At 53.8% G+C, this 19,793-nt stretch overlaps 5 protein-coding genes across 5 annotated transcripts; 2 read left to right on the top strand and 3 right to left on the bottom strand.

Moving 5' to 3' along the window:
- Positions 1 to 254: 254 nt before the first annotated feature.
- Positions 255 to 4,992, bottom strand: M406DRAFT_61566 (uncharacterized protein; the record flags this gene model as incomplete). Its single annotated transcript, XM_040924741.1, has 3 exons — positions 255 to 1,962; positions 2,014 to 4,705; positions 4,779 to 4,992. 3 exons carry the CDS (start codon positions 4,990 to 4,992, stop codon positions 255 to 257), a joined length of 4,614 nt encoding a protein of 1,537 aa, XP_040778730.1.
- A 2,952-nt stretch (positions 4,993 to 7,944) lies between these two features.
- Positions 7,945 to 10,859, bottom strand: M406DRAFT_288969 (uncharacterized protein). The gene is made up of 4 exons (XM_040918828.1): positions 10,756 to 10,859; positions 10,607 to 10,690; positions 10,391 to 10,553; positions 7,945 to 10,338 (listed from the first exon to the last, which is right to left on the bottom strand). The coding sequence occupies exons 1-4, from the start codon at positions 10,845 to 10,847 to the stop codon at positions 9,046 to 9,048; spliced, it is 1,632 nt and encodes a 543-aa protein (XP_040778729.1). The 5' UTR covers positions 10,848 to 10,859; the 3' UTR covers positions 7,945 to 9,045.
- Positions 10,860 to 14,316: 3,457 nt separating this feature from the next.
- On the top strand, positions 14,317 to 14,784 carry M406DRAFT_55380 (uncharacterized protein; the record flags this gene model as incomplete). Its single annotated transcript, XM_040924553.1, has 1 exon — positions 14,317 to 14,784. A coding segment is annotated over exon 1 (303 nt), but the record flags the coding sequence as incomplete, so codon positions are not given.
- A 1,104-nt stretch (positions 14,785 to 15,888) lies between these two features.
- Positions 15,889 to 17,079, top strand: M406DRAFT_253186 (uncharacterized protein; the record flags this gene model as incomplete). The annotated part of the gene is made up of 2 exons (XM_040916884.1): positions 15,889 to 16,415; positions 16,542 to 17,079. Coding segments are annotated over 2 exons (1,065 nt in total), but the record flags the coding sequence as incomplete, so codon positions are not given.
- A 290-nt stretch (positions 17,080 to 17,369) lies between these two features.
- M406DRAFT_90324 (uncharacterized protein) lies at positions 17,370 to 19,390 on the bottom strand. The gene is made up of 6 exons (XM_040926174.1): positions 18,905 to 19,390; positions 18,722 to 18,763; positions 18,558 to 18,663; positions 17,967 to 18,500; positions 17,828 to 17,900; positions 17,370 to 17,771 (listed from the first exon to the last, which is right to left on the bottom strand). The coding sequence occupies exons 1-6, from the start codon at positions 19,061 to 19,063 to the stop codon at positions 17,699 to 17,701; spliced, it is 987 nt and encodes a 328-aa protein (XP_040778726.1). The 5' UTR covers positions 19,064 to 19,390; the 3' UTR covers positions 17,370 to 17,698.
- Between the last annotated feature and the right edge of the window lie 403 nt (positions 19,391 to 19,793).

Raw genomic sequence — 19,793 nt, 5'->3', positions numbered from 1 at the left:
TTTGCGCATAGATTCATTAGAAGAGGCATTGCGCTCAGCAGATCACCTTGCATGCATGGCTAAGTAAATACTGCTTCCTAATGATCTTTTACGTTGTATTACTCATTAAATTGTGATGATCATAAAATATTGTATTCATGCCATCAACAGAGATGTCCTCAAAGCAGCGGTATCTATCGCATAAACGAGCCCTCTAAGATCGATTTCCCTTGCGTAATCTCAACATGCTTCCTAGTGCGCCGCGCTCTCACAATTTACTGAAACACAAAAACAACACCTGACCGATCCGCCGACACGGTCATAGGATACGGGCTCTCGAGAAATGCGACGTCCATTATGGAGTCCAAATGCGACTTCAACAGCTGCTGCTGTTCCACAGAGATGACCGTCGTGCGGATCGTCCTGGCGCTTCTGCCAGCACCATTGGCTCGCCGAGAAGATCCGCGTGCTCGGTCTGCCGCGTCATTAGACGACCCTCCTGATGCCTGGCTCCGTGGGAGCCTCTCCGTATTCAAGGTCATGGAGGTAGTTGGATGACTGGCCGAGTATGTCGGCTTGCCCTCGTCCAGCATTAGGCCGCTGAACACGGCCGAGTTCTCAATCCTAGTGAGATCCCAAAAGCGCAATTTCTTGTCCGAGCCTCCTGTCAAGATGTAGGCATGTCTGACATCTCGCTGATCGCTGCCCTCAAGCGAGCTGCTACCCACAGTCATAGCTCGGACGCCGCGGTCGGCGTTACCAGTCGCCGTTGGTTCGATGTTCGTTGCAAAGCGATTCAGCATCCCGTCTTGTCTGTCCTCATCTACGTCCCATGGTTCCCAGCCCTTGAGGCCCTCCTTGATGCCACCAACGCGATAGATCTCTCGACATGACGTCTTTTCTAGGTCCCAAACAGTGACTTCACCCTGACCAGTGCCACCGGACACGCAGACCCACTTGCCACGGCCCTTGATAGGATGTATGGCGAGTCGATAAATGGAAGATCCCCCCTTCACACCCCAGCCCTTGAGGCGCATCTTGAAGCGAAGATCCCAAAGATCAAGGACACCATGTGAAGTTCCGAGACAGAGCCAGTTCCTCTTCCTGTCGATGCAGAAGCACGTCGGGGTACCATGATGGACAGGGTTCTCTAGCACGAACATCAGGCTCATAGTTCTGAGATCAATGCTGAGGATCCGAGACCGATTCGTCGCGATGATCATGATGGAGTTGGCTTCTTGCTTGTAATGCTCGCACCACACGGCGAATTCTTCGCCGTCGTCTGGGAGCTGGTATTCCCTCAGCAGCCGTAGCTTGCCATATCGTGTTTGGCTGCTGGTCGTCGCAGTCTCAACCTTGACCACGTGAACGCTTCCATCGCTTGCGCAACTGATGAAACAGTGCGTATTTTCGATGAAGCACAGCGCTGTGACCTTTCCTCCAGGGGCGTGTCGATGTGTCTGGCGGGACCTGTGGGCAATGTTGCGCTCCAGCCTTGTGGTATCCCATACTTTGACTGCGCCGTCATCCCCGCCAGTGACAAAAAAGACGTGGTCTGGAGACACTGCAATGCGACGGACGGCGCCAATATGTTCCGAGAAAGTCGCTACTAGTTTTCCAGTGGGCTTCCAGCCCTCGCCAGCCTGCCCGCTCGAGGCTCTGCTGGCTTTTCGACGCGTGATAGGCGTTACCAACGGGCCAAATTCGGCGACATCATGCGGATAATTGTCTGTGTACATAGAATCCAGCATCTTCAGGATATGAGGATCGTTCCCTGCGTAATTGTGATTCAATTGCAACCGTCCTGAGGCGTTCATATCGCCGCCTTGGCCGTCGGTAGGGAATCCGGATGGAGCCGCAGGCGAAAAGAGCCCCTCCAACCGCCCGGTCGCGTTTGCGTCTGTGGTGCCTGTCTCGGCCACGGCCTTGTTGCTGTCTTTTCGTCCTAGCAAGTTGATTGCGCTCGATGTATGCCGGAGTCCCCTCTTGCCAGGATTTAGGACATCAGCGTGGGCCGCATTGTTCGGGCTCGACAATGGCTGCCCATCAGGCCCTTGCGGCGAGCCATTGAGGGATAGTAAAGCCCCTTCGTCAAGGCCCCGGCGATCGTCAGCAGTTGGCGAGGCATTCATTTGGCTGCTCAATCGGCTTCTGTGGCTGTTCAAGGCAGCTCGCTTTCGCTTGCCCACAGGATCATCGATGCTCATCGATGCGTCCATCAGGGCGTCCGTGATCGTGCGAGGTGCATTCGTGTCCCCGTCGACTACCCCCGAAGATTTGGCCGGTATCTCCTCATCAAACATTACTGTTTGCACTGTCACACCAAGTGTCCGAAGGTTGATGATGTCGTTGAGCTCAGCGTTCATATTGTTCGCATTCGAATCCCGCGCCTTTATCTGGCTCAGACGCCATATAAACTCTCGTAAGGCTAGCAATTTAAACTCGTCATTAGGTGACAGGCCCAAGTTGCGTAGCCTCCCCAGCCATTGCTCGTCCTCTTCGTTTTTTGAGACCTTGCTGAGGCTTCGAGGGTGCAGATCTTTCGCTGCTGTACCCGGTATCGCTGCGGCAGGAGTGCCAAATGACAACCTCCGCATGTTGCGCATGGATTTCCAGAAGAGTCCCTTGTCAGATTGCACTGCCCATAGCAACGCCTGGTCAAATACCGACCGTGACAAAGGCTTCTTCAGAGTATCAAGTACACAGAGCGTGGTGAGATTTGTGGGCACGATGATCGTCTTCAAATAGATCGAGGTCATTGGGAGGAGGATGCATTTGACATCTGCAGGAGAGAGATATTTTGCAGCAGCGGAGAGGAATTCCGCTGCTGCCTCTCGCACCCAGATGTTGGGATGCATCGAGAACCGCGCCACGACGTCAACGAGTTCCCATAATCGTGTCTTCGATAGGAGGCCGAGGTAGCCCAGCTGGGCTAAAGAATGCAGTGCGCCTTGCACGACGTTCTCTTCAGTGTCTGTGAGGGCCTGAATCATGAGTGGCAATATGAACTCTTCGAGGCTGACGCTACCCATGAAGGCAGCTATGCCAACGACAGTCTCAAAAAAGGCACACTTCAGCATCCAGTCTCGGTCGTTCAGATAAGTGTTGAGATGTGTAAGGATGATGTCGTTTGACTCGGCTGTTCCGAAGAAGAGGCACAGATCTGGCACAGAGCTCAGAAACGCTCTCCGGACATGGGGGTCGACGTCCTCAATAAGATTCTTGGTATGATGCTCCAACAAGATGATCAGTTCTTGCTGCGCCTCGTCAAACAGGCCGTCAAAGCTGCCATTGGGCTGGCTACCGGATTCCACATCTGGGTCCGCAGTTGTGATGGCGCCTGCCGCCTTGAGAGTAGTCGAAATCTGCAAGAATTTCTTGGCCGTCGTTGCCAGACTGCCGATACAAGACGCATATGTTGCCCTCACCAGCGGACTAGGCCTACTGGCACTTCCATACAGGGCAAAGGAGAGCCGTGGTAGGACGTACTCCAGGAATACGTGTGCGTTTACGGGGTTCACCGAGTTCACAAGGGCCAGTAGTTGCGTCAGCGTTCTAATGGCAGTGATCACAACAATGTCGGCCTTGTCGCTCAAGAGCGTCATTAGGTAGGGCAAGACTCGGTCCAGTTTCGCCTCGTCCGTCAGTCGTTCTGCGAATGCCAGCAGTATATCGCACGCCCGAACTTTAGACGATGCGCGCGCTGTGTTTCGCAGAGACGAGACCACCAGGGTCAGGAAGATCAGGGTCCCGTCATCCGCAGCCTGTTGAGCTTCGCATGAGACGGCGTGCTCATTGTTTGGGATGTTCAACCAGACAGGGAAGTGGCCGAGGCCAAGTCTGGGTGCGAGTCGTGCTGTCTCTGGGTCTCGAGATTCATTCTGATGATTCTCGTATCCGAGAAAGTAGGAGATCTTGTCAAAGTCGTAGAAAATCCGGTCGATACGTTCGTCGGCCTCTCCGAGATTACTTGTTGCGCCCGAGACGGAATACTGGCCAGAGTAAGGATCCGTGATCACGCCCATGTACTGATGCAGGAAAGTGTAGAAATAATCTGGGAAGGCCTTCCCTCTCCAGAACTCCAGGTACTGCTCAGCCGAGTATCTCTTCTGCGGGTCCAGCTGGATCATTGACGAGACGAGCTCGCGGATATCTCTGTCTGGGATGCGGCTCAGCTGGGCTATCTCGGGGTCATATTCACCCTTGCGATACTTGTACAGCTGGCTAAGGCTGAAGATGGGCGCCTCGAGGAACAGCTCTGCAATGACACAACCGGCGCTGAAGATGTCCATGGCCCAGGTCAGCTGGGTATTCCGGTCCGCGTCCTCGCCCGGCGCAACAAATCTCTCGGGGGCAATGTAACATGTCCGCCGACTGGACGTATCGAAGAAGTAGGAGAAGTCGGTCGGGTTGTCGTCGGGCAGCGTCACGGGTTTGAAGGACGATGAGAAGTCGGAGAGATACAGCCAGTTCCACGAGGTCACAAGTGTGTTCTCGGCCTTGATGTCGCCATGGTATATGTCCTTCGCATGACAGTCGCGCAGGGCGCAGAGGAGCTGAAACGACAGCCATTTCCTCTCTATGTCCTCGAGAAATGGTCGTGTGCTCAGACGGTCGTAGAGAGAGTTATATAGGTATTGTCGGACAAGGTATCCGTTGGTCTCGGTCTCGACGATCCGCTGGTAGCCCAGAGCGTTGGGGATTTCAGCAAGTGCCTTTCGCTCATCTTAATACATGGGGACGTCAGTCAACAAGAATAGCCAAGACCGTGCTCTCCATAGCCACATGAATTAGCTCACAAATGATCTTCTGCCTATACTCATCAAGCGGCATAGGCGCGTATGGCTTGACGAATACTTTGACCAGAACAACTCCATCGTGATGACGGGCGCGGATGCTCTTCATGAAGCGGGCCGACCCTATTGCCTTTTCGTACGCAAGATCTGCTAGCTCAGGAACATCGATACCGGCAGCGCCAGCAGAGGGCGTTGTGACAGAGAACCCTTGACCCATTGTTGGCGGTGGAGGGGGGCATCCGATGGAGGAGGAGGTCACCCTTTCAGAGAAGCTACCGGAGGGAGTGATCGCTACTGCAGCGATGCAACTTGATCATGATGACCTTTTGCAACAGAGGAGAGCTTCGGAAAGAGAGGAAAAGGGATGAGAAGGAAGGCAGTAGGGCACTCGACACATAAGAGCCAAGTTTCAAGTCTGAAGAGGCGATTCACATGTTACAGTACAGTAATCCTTTGGTGGTGCTTGTCTGGAGGGGGAAGTGACCTTCTTCTGTACTATATAGGGAGTAGCTTCCCTACGTGCCGCCCCACAACAGTAGAGCACATGCTACAGTACAGGCAGCATCCCGGCCCTGTAAATGACGTTGCAACAGTAAGTACTTTAACTTAGTTCTTACTGCATATACTGTGCTTGGGATTTGGTAATTCAACCACTTCTAAGTACTCTGAGAACTGAAGGGTACTAAATACTTACTACTTTGCACACTTGACCCCTCAGGCACAGGTCTGCCACAAGACTGTACTCATCATCATCCGACGAGATTTCTCCAGACTACTTGTTGAGCAGCATGATCCATATCTCACCAGGATTTCTAATAGCTCATGGCAACAGAAGAAGAAGTCCTCAGCTATGCCACCCACGTCTGAGAAGAGGCTCTCGTAAGTGTCTGTGATTCCAGTATGTGCATAGCTTTTTGCAATTGAGATTGTTGAACTTGGATTTGCATCCGTTGCATTCCTTTTGGAGTATAAAAACCATCAAGTCGCCTTTGGACCCAGATGGTAAGATGGAAGGGGAAGAGATAAGAAGAAGAAGGAAGAGAAGGGAAAGATAATGAGGATCATAATCCATGACTTCAGAAGGAGAGATCTTTCTCTTTCAATTTTCCCTGGTGAGAATCAAAAAAGATCCCAGGCCTTACTCTCGAGATACTTTGCGATCTTCTCATGTTAAATCCCTTCCTTGAGACCCAATATCATGAGTGCAACAATCTCCGTCGCCACCACAGTACATTTTTGTTCTTCTTCCCCCCCAAAATAATGATGATACTAACGAGACTGACACTAGTTGTAAGAGATGCCAGTTCCGCAAGGTACCTCTCGGTTGCTTTCCACCATGCTGGTGACGAGGTGCTCAAAGGCTGACCGAGCACACTCTCTCTGCAGCTAAAATGCTCCAGGACGGAGCCATGCAGCAACTGTGTTACCGCGGGACACCAGTGTGAATATCGCGAGAGAGACGCCAAACGGCGCCCTGTGTCTCACGAGTACGTGGCAGGCCTCGAGAACCGCATCGCCTGGCTAGAATCCATGCTTGTTCGGCTTCAGGGCGCAAGCCCGGCCGCGAGAGATAGGATCCTGTCAGACATCCGCTTTGGGGATCACCACATCACTCCAGAGACAAGTGAGGAGGCGCTGGCCTCTGAAGAAGGGACACAGGATCATCTCGCGGCTCCAGGTCGCTCTCAGCACCACTACTACCTCCACCAAGACCCCCAGGGCACGCTCGTCTTCCACGGGCCGACGAGCATATTTCACATCCCACAGCCCGGCACGCAACCTCAGGACGCCAACAACCTCGAGCAGATTACAAGCGACGCCGATGCCGCCAGTGACACACACCTCTCGTATGTCACGGAGCATTTTGGCATCGACCTGGATGGAGAGCTCGTCATGAACGCCCTGGTACATTTCTTCCGGTGGCAGTACCCACATTTCATGTTCATCTACCGAGAGGCCTTTCTCAGTGACCATTTCAGCGGGCGGCCCGGGAGGAGGAAGTACTACTGGTCCGGCTCGCTGCTTCTTGCCATCTGCGCGCTGGGCCTGCTGGTGGTTGACGCCCCGGACCACCGAGAGTCTGGCGACCGGTTCTTTGCGGCGGCCGAGAGCATCCTGCTCGTCTCGGGCCTGGCGCGTCCATGTATACCCAACGTGCAGGCTTTCTTGTGCTTGGCGTATTACGAGATTGGGCGCGGGAATGTTTCCAAGGGTTGGGAGTACTCGGGTAGGTCTATCCGAGTCCCACTGCGTGTTGGCTCGCCCAACCAAGGACTTCTGGCGTCGACTCGACTGACCATGGTTACCTCGCAGGCATCGCCTTCCGCATGGCCATGGACCTTGGCTTCCAGAAAGACCCCCGCTGTTGGCTACTGATGGATAAGTCGCTGGCATCGCCAGAGGATATCGAGATACGGAGGAGAATCTATTGGGGCTGTTATGTGTCTGACAAGTTGATCAGCCTCATCCTCGGGCGGCCGGTGAGCCTGAGTGACGATGATGCGGAGGTCCAACTGACGCAGTGCCTACCGTAAGTCATTCCCCAATGCAAAAAAACCGCACTCTTGTCTTTGATATAGATGATTTATCCTCCACAACCCGCAGAGACTTCGCCGAGATGGACCTATGGCTCCCAGCCGGCTTCGAAGACAAGGAGGAGGGACACGACGATGCGCGGTTACTAGTCCCATCCTTCCAGATGCACATCGGCCTGGCATCGATTGTCTCACGAATGCTGGGTCAGCTCTGCTCGGCCAAAGGCAGCCCAGACGGACCCCGGCGCAAGGCTTGTCTGGATGCCCTCAAGCTGGACCTGTCCCGGTGGGACAAGTCTCTGGCCAAGGGTTTGCAGTGGAACAGATGGGTTCCAGCTCAGACCAACCTCTTGCCCACGGTCGCGACACTACAGTAAGGCCCCCTTTACGAAACGTCCTACCCTCTCGCGCAAGACCTCCCTGAAGAGGGAGAGAGGGCCGGTAAAAATTTATCTTGGCTGACGCGCAAGTTGTCTTCTTTAGGGCCCTCTACCACAGCATCCGGATCATCCTGAACCCTGAGCCGGCCGAGGCATCACGGGCGGCCCGCCTCGCTTCTGCCCAGGACATCATTGCCCTGCTGCGCAGGTACCGCGTCCAGTACGGCCTCCAGCACGCCCCGCTCACGTTCGTGTATGGGATCGTCCAGGCCGCCAAGGTCGCGTCTGACGTCGGCATCCCGGAGGAGACCAACTACCTCCTGCAGGCCTTGGATGAGTGTTCGTCGACCTGGCCGCTCGCCAGGGACGCGAGGAATCATCTCCTCAAGACCTCATGCCCTCTACGCCCTGCGAGCGTGATGCCACCATCTCCGTTTTTGTGAGCCGGATCGGGATGTCCCTGTGTCCATAACGACCACTCCACATCGCCGCCTTTTCTTTCTAAACATCTGTCACGGGGCGGAATAGAAGGTCGAGGTCTCCAGAGCCGATCCTGTCTCACGTCAAGACCATGACTACCGACGGGTTATTGGCCCACCACCAATGAAAGACAGCAAAAAAGTTTTGTGGACAATCAAGTAAAATTGGTCAGGTTCGATCGTCCTTCGAGAAAGATGCCCTTAGGATCTGTCTCGTAAGCCGATTATGGCATTATCTAAGGTTTCCTCTCCGGTATCTTCTTCTCCCGTTTCTCTCCTTTTCGTCCTTGAAAACATAACATGAAGCTGTATCCTCCCTGCCTTCGGAGAAAAGACCACTTCAGAATTAGTGGCCTCGGGCCAGCACCTCATAGGCTCATCATTAAGAAGAAAGCCTTCGTCAATCTGGGTATAATTGAATCAAAAACCATAAAACCGAGATGGGAGAGCGCAGATGATCTCCGCCCATCGCCGAAAACGCCCGTCTGTACCAGGGACGTAAACCGAAAAGCACGCTGCCGTCAGGCAATGCAGGCATACCACACACACACATACACACATACGCACGCACACACACACACACGCTCTCTCTCTCTCTCTTTCTCTGTCTGTGTCTATGCGTGTCTGTGTGTGCAAAGGGGGTCGATGAGGCTGCGCATCAAACATGCCACCGAGCATAAATATCTACAACGAAAAAGGAAAGGCTCGGTGACCGCGTGACTCGAGAACATTCGTAAGGGCTCGGTCGCTTTCTATGTCGAGGTGTGATGCAATATGCCTGGAGCTTGTATGTGGATTGTCCGCCTCATTTGAAGAAACGGGAAAGGTCGTACGGTCGTACGGTCGTACGGTCGTAAAATGTGCAGGGAATGGCCAATTAACGTTGAAAGGCGGAACTTGACGCCGCCTCTGTCGAGCTGTCACCCTCGATAGTCTTCTTCCAGTGCTCTGGGAGACACACGCACACCAGGGGGAAGGCCTTGATCTCGCCGCTGACAGGTGGTGAAGCCTCGCGAGGGCGGCGAGACACATGCGAGACGCCACTGTCTCGCTGTTCTTGGTGCCTGGCCTCCCACTCGTCGGCTCGCTCGTCCATCATCACACCAGTTGCCCAGCCGTCGTCCCATATGCCGACTACCTTTAGCATGTCGCCCCGCTCGAGAGCAAACTCGTCAGCAGCACGCGGTTGATATGCCCACAACACCGCCACACCGTCGCCCGGATGAATCTCGTCTTGAGAGTAGTAATCCTTGAAGTAAGGCAGCTGTTCGGATTGTTGGCTGCCCTGTCCTCGAGGTGAGGACATCCCGTTGCTGCCATTGTCATCACCTGCGAGCAACACTGAGCCGCTTGACAAAGACCCCGACCTCTTAAGCATCGTGGGCGGAGGCCGCAGCACACCAGCACGTGGTTCTGACTCTGGACTGTCCACAAAATCATCTGACGAAGACTGATTGTCTCCGGGTCTGGTGGCTCTGGTGACGCCAAAGCCGGCGGCGGTCCCCGAGTGGCGAGAGGGCGCCTCTCCCGAATGACCTTCCAGAGCCGACATTCTGGCTATCCTACCACCAGGCAAGACTTCGTATCCCTGCGGGGTCGACGCGAGGGGAGCGCCTTGAGCCATCATAGGTCCTCTCCTGGCTGGCTGCGGCTGGTTGAAGATGCTGCCTTGCTGGCTTCCCCTCTTGCGCCGTCGGATGAACAGGCAGCAGAGGAGGATGACACCAATGATCAAGGCAACTCCCGCGACCGACCCAATCACGATGCCTGCAACAGCACCCTTGGAGAGCCCATTTCCACCTCCGCCGGAAGACGCCGAAGCAGTAGCGCTCGCGCTGGAAGTCGAGGTCGGAAGCGTGATTGTTGATGTTATAGAAGGCAGGGTGACGTCGGCACAAATCGACTCGGCATTTGAGTTGTAGCAGCAAGTGTCGGTCGAATTAGTCCCGCCAGATGCGCAGTATGAGCAGAGACCGATCGTGCTGTTGCCGAATCCGCAATTGTCTGGCTCGTTGTCGATACCATCGATGCAGCTGGAGGAAGAAAGAGAATTGGCGGGTAGCGCGCAGTTTGTAAAGTCAGCTCTTACTTCAGCGGCAGAACCGTTGCTGGGGTTAGTGCAGAGTTGACTGTCGGAGAGGTAGTACGCCTCACTCTCAGCGTAGTCCGCCTGTGTGATGGGTCAGCAGTGAGTGACTGGGCATTGAACATGCAGGACTTACGCAGGTATCAGCGCATAGCGGCTGTGTTTGTGTTCCACTCAGCCCACAGGGGTCGATAGAATTTTGGACGATAGAGTTGCATATGACTGAAGTGGTGAACCGTGCGTATAGATTAGAGGTGTTCGTCAACTCAATGCCACTACAACCAAAACGGTCCTCATATCTAAGATAGATGTCAGTTATAGGACGCTAAATGGTCTTGTCTGTTCCACTCACTGCAGCTCCACAAATGTCGTCTGGACGTATGACGCGAGCTGGGTATCAAATGAGGCGCGGTCTGATACGTATTGCAAGAATGAGCTGTGAGAACGAGGTCAGCCACCAGAAAACACTACAGCACGAAGGGGCTTTGCTGGGATGCGCACAAATAGCCCACGAGGGTGGAGTCTGTAGATATCGATGCAGAAGCGAAGGACGGGCAGGTCGTCGAGCCCTCGAGGGAGATGCAGGAAGACATGGCGACTGTCGTTTCTGTGAACCAGAGGCGGTCGTCCCTTCAAGCCTTTGTCTCGCCCCGTCCTGTCCCTGGGCGGGAGCTCCCCGTAGTCCGCAACAGCCACCGACTGGGGTCGCGCAGGTCGGAGACTCTCTGCAGGCCGTACGTGGAGAGAATTAACGAGAATGGACCGTGTATCACCGTGTCAGCGGGGTCATCGCCTTGGAGGTGAGAATTGCGCAGCTGAAATGGTGTTTGATTAGAAACTCGAGGGTGTATCAAGCAGCATCCGAGGTCGAGAGAGACGAGATGATGAATAGGTAGATGGCGACGCAACCCAGTGTAAGCAGACTCCAGCTCCGGACGTTCTATATGCTGCTCGGTCGAGGGATGCTGGACATGTGGTACAGTCCTAACCAAAAAGCAGGCTGGCGGATTATCTGGCCGAATTCAATTGAGTCGTGAGGCTGAGGATATCGAGCCTCTTCTTGGGACACCCAGACGATTGCAAGAGGTGTGGAAGGAAAATGGCCCCCAGCAGCGCGCACAAAAAATGAGCTAGCTACCCAAGTCCTTCCCTCACACACAAATGGTCGAACTCGGTAGATCGGAGGCAGGCTCGAGGAAAGGGCCCCTCCGCTCAGGAACCTCTCGTGGCGGGTAGCGGTTGCCGTGAAGAGGCTGATCGTCGCAGTGCGAGGTGGGTTCCCTCACGTTGAGGTGGCGGGTGGAGGAGGCAGGAGCGCGGGGAAGGTGCAGGAGGTGTGGCAGCTTGTCGACCAAAGGCAGGGCGACAATGATAAGGTGATGACCGTAGCCGGTTGGTTGGATGGGATTAGATTACCAATAAGGGCGCGAGAAGATTATCGTGGAGTGTAGAGAAATAATAGTTATGTAGAATTGAACATGTAAAAGAATGAAGGGGAAAAGAAAACTCCGTCGACAAGACAAGAGGGAGAGACGGATTAGAGTCGTAGCAGGGTCTATCAACGTCCAGGAGAGGGCGTGAGTTGGGATTGGTCTTGGACAAATGAGTGGCAGGCGAAGATAACCTGAGATGGCGACAGCATGCAGTCAGACTGACAAACACTCAGCGTACCACAGCTGGAGGAGGTGGTGGTGTGGGAGAAAATGCACCGTCAAATCCTCCTCGGTCTGTGTATGGTGGTGACTGGTACCGGCAGGTGGAACGGAAGAAATGAAGAGAGGGAAAAAAGAGGGTGGGAGATGAGATAGGAAAGGTGGGTTCGAAAGAGTAGGGAAAGAGAAAAAATGTTCCGGTTAAGCAGCAGCAGCAGCAGCAGCAGCAGCACACGGGATACCAACCACGAAAACAACGACAACAGCTGGGACGACGCAGGTAGCAGTCGGTGGTCTGTGTCGGGAGGAGGACCACAGCACCAGTGATTGGGGCAGGTGGGAAAATAAGGTGTGTGAAGATGGGATGGCGTGGATGTGAGAAATGAGAGAGAGTGAGAGAGCTTCATGGAGTACACTGTCCAGGCAAGGGTTGGTTGGTTGGTTGGCTGGTTGACCTAGGGTAGGCTTGCTCTGATTTAGTGCCAGGTCTCTTTTCTCTCATCCTCTCCCGTATGGAGCAACCAAAAAGAAATTGGCAGAGAGCCAGTGGGCTAGGGTACCTGCATAAAGGTCCACGGGTCCCCCAGGAACACGGGCAAAGGTTGAAGGGTGTAGAGCGGACCAGGGCCAGCTACGGACGAAAAAAAGAGGGGCATCAAATTTGATAACGAAGCGAATTAGGCCAGGCCGCAAATGAGGAGGACTTCAGATGGGCCTCACGAGCTCACCCTGTCACCGTGACACCCGATCCTCTGTCCCACGGCGCCTTGTCCCGTTCATGCTATGGATAGACATAAACAGTATACACGTAGTGCTATAGATCCAGTAGCAGTAGGAGGACTCATAGTAATAACAAGGAGTACGCATGAATTTTGCCAGCATGTTAACCTTGATGTATTCTCATCTGATCCCTCGTCATGCCAGCCCATGTCTATCCTACTACTTCTCCTGATGTGCTGGTTTGGTACCGCCGAACGGGAAGGGCAAGGCAAGGGAAGGTTGAGTAAGGTGAGCGAGAGTTTGCTAGCTGCATTGGACACCAGCACTTGTTTGGGCAGCAGATGTAACCCATTGCCCGCCAAGGGCTCAAGGGGAAAAGGTACACACAGACGTTTGCTCATTTCGACTACTGCGGCATCACTGCATGCAACGTCAGCTATATAAAGGACATTTGAAGGGAGGCAGACCAGCAATTCAATTGTGTGCTACGCGACCTGCCCAAGTGACTCGAGCCAATAATGGATGACCGAGCTTGTGACAATTCGGCCCCTCTCTCTCTCTTTCCCCCCTCGACTTTTCTTATTTCGACTGTCACTCAGTTCTGACTGATGGTACATCTGTTGGGGTCCGGAGGATAAGAAACCAAACCTGCTGGTCCAAATAGACTTGTCTAGAAACGGTCCAGGCCGATGCAAGTGGCTGCCACTAGTATAATCTTCCGAGTCGAGGTCCGTCTTTCGCTCAGGTCAGGTGCGAGTCTGATCCTTCCACGACCCGTTGCGTGCCTGCGCTACTGGTTGCTATCTTATCATCACAGCTGCTCTTGTCACTGCCGCCTTACCTGGAGCCTAGAGACAAAGCTCTTCAGCTCTTCTTCATTACCCTTCAGACCGTGTCGATTGCGACATTGCGTAGGGCCACCAGGTACTACGTTCAAGAGTGGGACAATAACAACAACAAGGATCTGCTGGACTAAAAGGGGTATGTACGTTCGTATGATCGGCCCGAGCGGCTGGGCACTTTGATCAGCGAAACCCTTGACGGCCAGCCTTGGACCAAAAGAGACTACATTAGCCGCGTGTGTTCTTTACCGCAGTGATTGGTCCTTTTTGAAACGAAGTCGAGGACGGTCTGCAACGCTTCGAGGAGGGGAGGAGGAGAGCGAGGTGGTTTCGATGTAAACATTCCTCCTGTAGGCTTGAGACAAAAGGTTTCGCGCTAGGAAGACCACAACAAGTTCTCCCACTCATGCTGGATGGTTTAGAAGAAGTTCATCAAACCTAAAGCAGAGGTCGAAGGTTTAAGACCAGACGATGATGATAAATTGAGGTCTTGAGACACTTCCTAGACAGGTCCGCATAACATATTATGGTGTGATATAGTACTCGTGGTGTTCGAAGCCACCAATGAAAGGTTCGCTTGGACCTTTCCACAGCACGACCTGGTGATTGTCAACAGTATTCGAAATTATCGTCGTCATGCTTATGAGGGTTCGTAATCAGGGTCCAGAACATTGAAGAGGAGGCCACGCACAGCTGCGCCTGTCAGGCCGCGGGAAGCCTCGGTGGACCATGTGAGGCCCAGACCTGTCTGCCGTAGCCCTCGAATGCCATGGACGCACAGTGGTGGTTCAGCTACTTCCATACTGAAAATCACAAGCGCGACACTGCTCTGGACGGACCGTGATGTGGATGACAACGACATGGTGTATTGTATAGGGCGCTGCTAAACCCACGTGCGACATGCCAAGTACCAGCGGTGTTCGATCTGATCTGCTGGCTTGGGAATGACTCCTTGGACCGTATATAACATCTCCAGTAAATGGCAGATCCCAGACCATGTCTGCCAACAGGATGAGTCTCCTTCAAGCCCTCAAGTCAAGCTTTCAGAAATCGAGTCTCACTGTGTGCGCCTTTCTTAATTTTCGATGGAGAAAGCTCTCCTCGTGTTGTATAAATTGTACAAGCACCAACCTTCGAACTGCTCTGTCAACGTTCAAGAAAGGTAAACATGGAGAAGACGGGGTAATCTCGTGTGTTGTTACTGAGCGCAGTGCCTCGAGCCTCTCTGCCAATGGACATCTACCACAGACAAAGCCGACCCAGGTTTGGAGGCCAAAATGTAGCACGCCGCTTCCGTCGTTGTAGCTTGGAGGTGGGATAAAGAAACAAGGACGCCGTACAGCCGCGGCAGCACGTCCGCACCATCATAGGTGCGCGTCAAAGTCGCCGCGCCCACGACAAAGACCATTTCAGCGAGGCCTATCCCGCACTTTATACAAAGCGATTGTTTTAACGCCGGCTCTCAAATCTCCCAGCAGGTGCGACGCTTTTTAGTGAGGCCACTACAGGACGGGGGGTCCAAGGTATCCCCTGGCTGGTCCGTTCAGCGTCTGGTCTTGACGCGAGCCTAGGGTCGGAGGTCGCCTCTTGAAAAACGCCGACTGGTGCGTCCTGCGCCGTCTGGTCCCGTGCAAGCGTGCGGTGTCGCCTTCTGCAAGACCTCCGTTCTTACAGGCCTAAATCTTTGGCGGGAAAAGGTTTGGTCCCGGCTGGCGGGTCGATTTTCACGGACGTCACCAGGAAACTTCTGGATCAACATACGTCGTCGGTTCCGTCGAGGCGCGCGTGGGCTGGCGCGCTGGGCCCCAGCATGGTCCTCTTTTTCTCTTTCTCTTCTCAAGTCCGATAGCTCCACGGCAGCAGGTTTTATATGTCTTGTCTGCCTATTGACTAGGGCGACTACTTCCAAAAAGATATTAAATAAGTCTTGGGCGACGCTTAGAAGACAGACGGTGTGTGGTTGTGATCAGACCATGATTTCCATCATTTCACGCGACACCTCCTGTTTGTACCATCAGATGCCATATTTACAAAATTCTATTGTATATTGCATAAATTGTCATTATCATTGTCGTCATCGTCATCATCGAATTCACTCGAAATCTGGCCAATAGCTAGCTCTCTGCAGCGTGACCTCACAGGCTTGAATAGTCCCAGGGGACACCAGCGCCTCATTGGATATTTCCTCCGCCACACACAACCTTTACACAAGTGAGACATTGATCGTCAAGTTAATACCCATCAAGATGTCGGCAGAAGCAGGCAGCTCGTCGGTAAGTGCGACCCCGCTCACTGATGTATAGTCGAGGCGCATATCTTTATGTGTGTATCAGTGTGTTTTGCTGGACAGCACCACTCACGATGCCCTCACTTGAGGACCTTGGAGGAGTAAAAGCGCTGACTCTCCTCCTGCTCCTCCTCCTTCCCAGAGCGGTCCACCCTATGCCCCAACGACCGCCTCTCTCGGAGGATTTCCGACCGTCCACCTCGACGACCCGATCTGCGCGGTCCTGCTGGCCCTCTACGTCGCCGCGGCCGCGACGCACATGACCATCTTCCAGATCAACCGCCGCCGCGATCACAAGTTCGTCTTCTCCGGCATGCTCTTTGGCTTCTGTATGGCCCGCATCACCACCCTCACCCTGCGCATCGTCTGGGCCTCGTACCCGCACGACGTCAACATCGCCATCGCCGCGAGCATCTTCGTGCAGGCCGGCGTCCTGCTGCTGTTCATCGTGAACCTCATCTTTGCCCAGCGCATCGTGCGCAGCTACCACCCCAAGTTCGGCTGGTCGCGCGGCCTGGGGTGGGTGTTCAAGTTCCTGTACTTTTGTGTGCTCGCCATGCTCATCATGGTCATCACCGCCGTCGTGGATACCTTCTTCACGCTGAATGTCAGCACGAGGATGAAGGATCGTGATATCACCCTTTTCGCAGGGACATTTCTGTAAGTCAGCCCGTTTCTTTCTTCTTCTTCTCTCTGTCTCTCTCTCTCTCTCTCTCTCCTTCTTCAGCTTCCATCATTGTTTACTTCCCAATCCGTGGCTGCTCAAACAGGCTGACAAATTCAAAGCGCCCTACTTGCCTTCCTCCCCATCCCCATCGCCCTCCTCTCCATGCTCATCCCCCGGTCCCACCGCCCCGAGAAATTCGGCCAGGGCCGCTACCGCACAAAACTCTCCCTCCTCCTCTTCACCTCCTTTATCCTGTCTGTCGGCGCCTGCTTCCGCCTCGCCGTAAACTACACCACGCCCCGCCCCATCACCGACCCGGCCTGGTACCACAGCAAGGCCTGCTTCTACTGCTTCAACTTCGCCATCGAGCTGGTCGTCGTCTACCTGTACGCCATCTCCCGCTTCGACAGGCGGTTTCATGTCCCCAACGGCAGCTCCGCACCCGGTCACTACAGCGGCTCCAAGGTCGGCAAGGACGGCAGGAGGGCCAGTACTGGTGCGAGATCGGCGGCCGGAGGGCCTAGCTTGGAGGTGAACCGCGAGTCGGACGTGTTTGGGGATGACGAGGAGCCCGCTTTGCAGGATAGGCGGCAGGTCGAATGGGAGGCGAGCGCGCTTGCGGAGCTAAACAAGTCGGCTGTTATCGAGGAGGCCTGAAGGGATGTATGACCATACCTCCGTGACTGTGTACTGACTAGTTGTAATTGTGGTTTAAATGGGCGCATTAAAGGAAGAAGGAAGTTGGTAATGCGGGTTCGGCTTATTTTGATGCATTTAGATTAGAAGCGCGAGCATTGCATCCTAGAAGATATTACTGCATCCCATGCGGAAACAGTATGAATGTAATCAGCAAATCACCACTCTATTGGTTATGATCATCGCGGCCGAGTGAATCATGTAGAATCTGTTATCAGTCTCTCGACGGTAATAGCAAGGTAGCCAGCGTTTCTGTATAATGTGTTCATTAGGTCAATCCGGCTTGCAAAAAGACGCCTAGAGTTTGCCTCTGGTCTAGACAGGTCCACCTGCAGTGGCATGTATATTCTTTCGGGGGTCTAGTTGATGTATGCCGCACACAAGCGTAGGATGCACTTCTCAAGCACTGCAATCACGGTCATGACGCATCTACTTCAACACTCCCTTCTCGACTCTAAGCCTCAACCGCAACGCACCACGAAGAACGCACAAAAATGCAGGATATAAGTTCAGGCGGGCTATTTGCTTCGATTGCTGTGCCAAGACCAAGATGTGAAGAACGTGGAGACTGTCTTTCCGCTTAGAGGAAGTAGTCTGGTGTCCGTCTTGAGACCATGGGCTCACCAGCCCTTGGGCACGGATCGAATTGGAGGCTGAATGCAAGGTCAGTCATTGCAGTGTTGATTCTGTAGGGGCCCTCAAGACTTACAAGGTATACTTCAAATGTTCATCAATCTCCATTATAGCAGCCTGGTTACCGCATCTGTAGCAGTAATTGGGGGCTGTGTGGTGTCAGCGCACTCGGTCCATCATTTTGAAAGGGGGGCAACTGAGGAACCGGGACCTACCAGAGAAGATGGTGACCACGTTACGGTCTTGAGACCAGTTGTAGCCCTCCATGACCAGCTGATGAGCTCGAGCAATGAGGGTCAAGCCATTGTTGTGGTTGAACGCCTCGGATATATCCTGTCCGAAGGTGTAACCAGCACCACGAGGGGATATGCCCCATCCGCAACGGTCATCCGGGTCTGACCACAGCAAGTCGCACATGGGTCCCTCGTGGGGTACCTCCTGGATACGATCCAGGGCTCGGATGTTATCGAGGGTATCGATGCTAGGAGACAGACCTCCGTGGAGGCAGAAGATCTGGTTGTCGATGAGGGCGGTCAGGGGAAGGTAGTCGAACAGGTCGGTGAAGTACTTCCAGACGTTGGCGTTTCCGTACTTGCGGAGGCACTCGTCATAAAACCCATAGACTTGGGTGATCTGGCGCGATTCGTGGTTGCCGCGAAGGATGGTGATGCGCTGTGGATATCGTATCTTCAGGGCGACGAGAAGGGTGACGGTCTCCACCGAGTAGTAACCACGGTCGACATAGTCGCCTGCCACTCCCCGTCAGTATTCGAGCTGAGTAGGTGGTACGTGAATTCAAGACTGACCCATGAACAAATAGTTGGTGTCTGGGTTGGGACCACCAATCTTGAAGAGCTCCATCAGATCATGAAATTGACCGTGGATGTCGCCGCACACCGTCACCGGGCATTTCTATAGCAAATGATGAGCACGCATGTTGAGACAGCAGGGTTGAGCTCAAGATACGTACGACAGGTTGGACATTAGACTCGTCCTGAAGGACCTCGCGCGCCTGTAGATACGGTCAGCCCTGCGAACTTTAGACAGCTGATCCGGAGGGTTGAGCCCAGATCAAGGGCTGGAGGCGTTCGATCACGGAGCAGCGCAGGAAGCCGTCACCATGCTATGTAGCAGCCTCAAGGGGGGTCCTAACCTTTTCGCACAGCCTTTGCACATCTGACTCCGCCAATTGTTTGCACTTCATCAGGTTTTCGATCCAGCCATCGGTGTCACTGATCGTGGTAGGTTCCGAAAGAGGGGCAGGCGCCAGGTCGGTGGGCACGCGACCGACATCCTCCATGTTGGTGTCCATGCTGAATGTCTTTGTGGTCGCCGAAGGAGGTGAGACGGCGTGAGCTAGATCAGGAAGGACAGAGGTCGTGAGGTTGTCGACAGTTTCAATAACACACAGAGAGGTATGACGTTTGTGGGAGGTAGGGGAAGGGGTCGGTCGGTGCTTGTTTCGCAATCGGATCCCTAAGCTAGCTCTAGCTTGCACAGCGAACTCGTTCGAGACGGGATAGCCCGTTGTTGTGGTTGCGGGTGGGCTCGTGAGATCTGTCAAGGTCGCGATGGGGTATCAAGGCTTGTGATGAGAGAGACCTTTGTGGGAGAAAGGGAAGGGCGATGGTCGATGGTCGATGATCGATGGTGGGATGGGGTTGCAAGGCAAGGCAAGGTTGCTTCAGGCGAGGCAGGGAATTGCGGAGAATGCAAAGTGCTGGGGCTAACGTCCTTGCTTACTTCCCTGGCCAGTGCACGGCCAAATCACGCCTACCACGCTAACGAGCTGCTGACAGCTACGATCAGTGCCCAATATTAAAGGGCAGGCATCTCCTGCGCAGTAGACGACGCCCAGATAATGGGATAAATGGATGTATCTTTATTTTAATTTTGCCCATTCCTTTCCATCTTTTCTTCTTATTGTCATAATGGGAAGGAGAAAAACAGAGAGCAATCATAATATGAAGCATGACCAACTTATTGCAGAGAAGAACGCAATGAAACTGATGAGGGCTGAGAGAGTATTGAAAAAAGGAATG

Source organism: Cryphonectria parasitica (genome assembly GCF_011745365.1).
Source record: "Cryphonectria parasitica EP155 unplaced genomic scaffold M406scaffold_3, whole genome shotgun sequence".
In the NCBI taxonomy this organism is placed as follows: Eukaryota; Fungi; Ascomycota; class Sordariomycetes; order Diaporthales; family Cryphonectriaceae; genus Cryphonectria; species Cryphonectria parasitica.
This window is presented reverse-complemented; position numbering and strand designations above follow the sequence as displayed.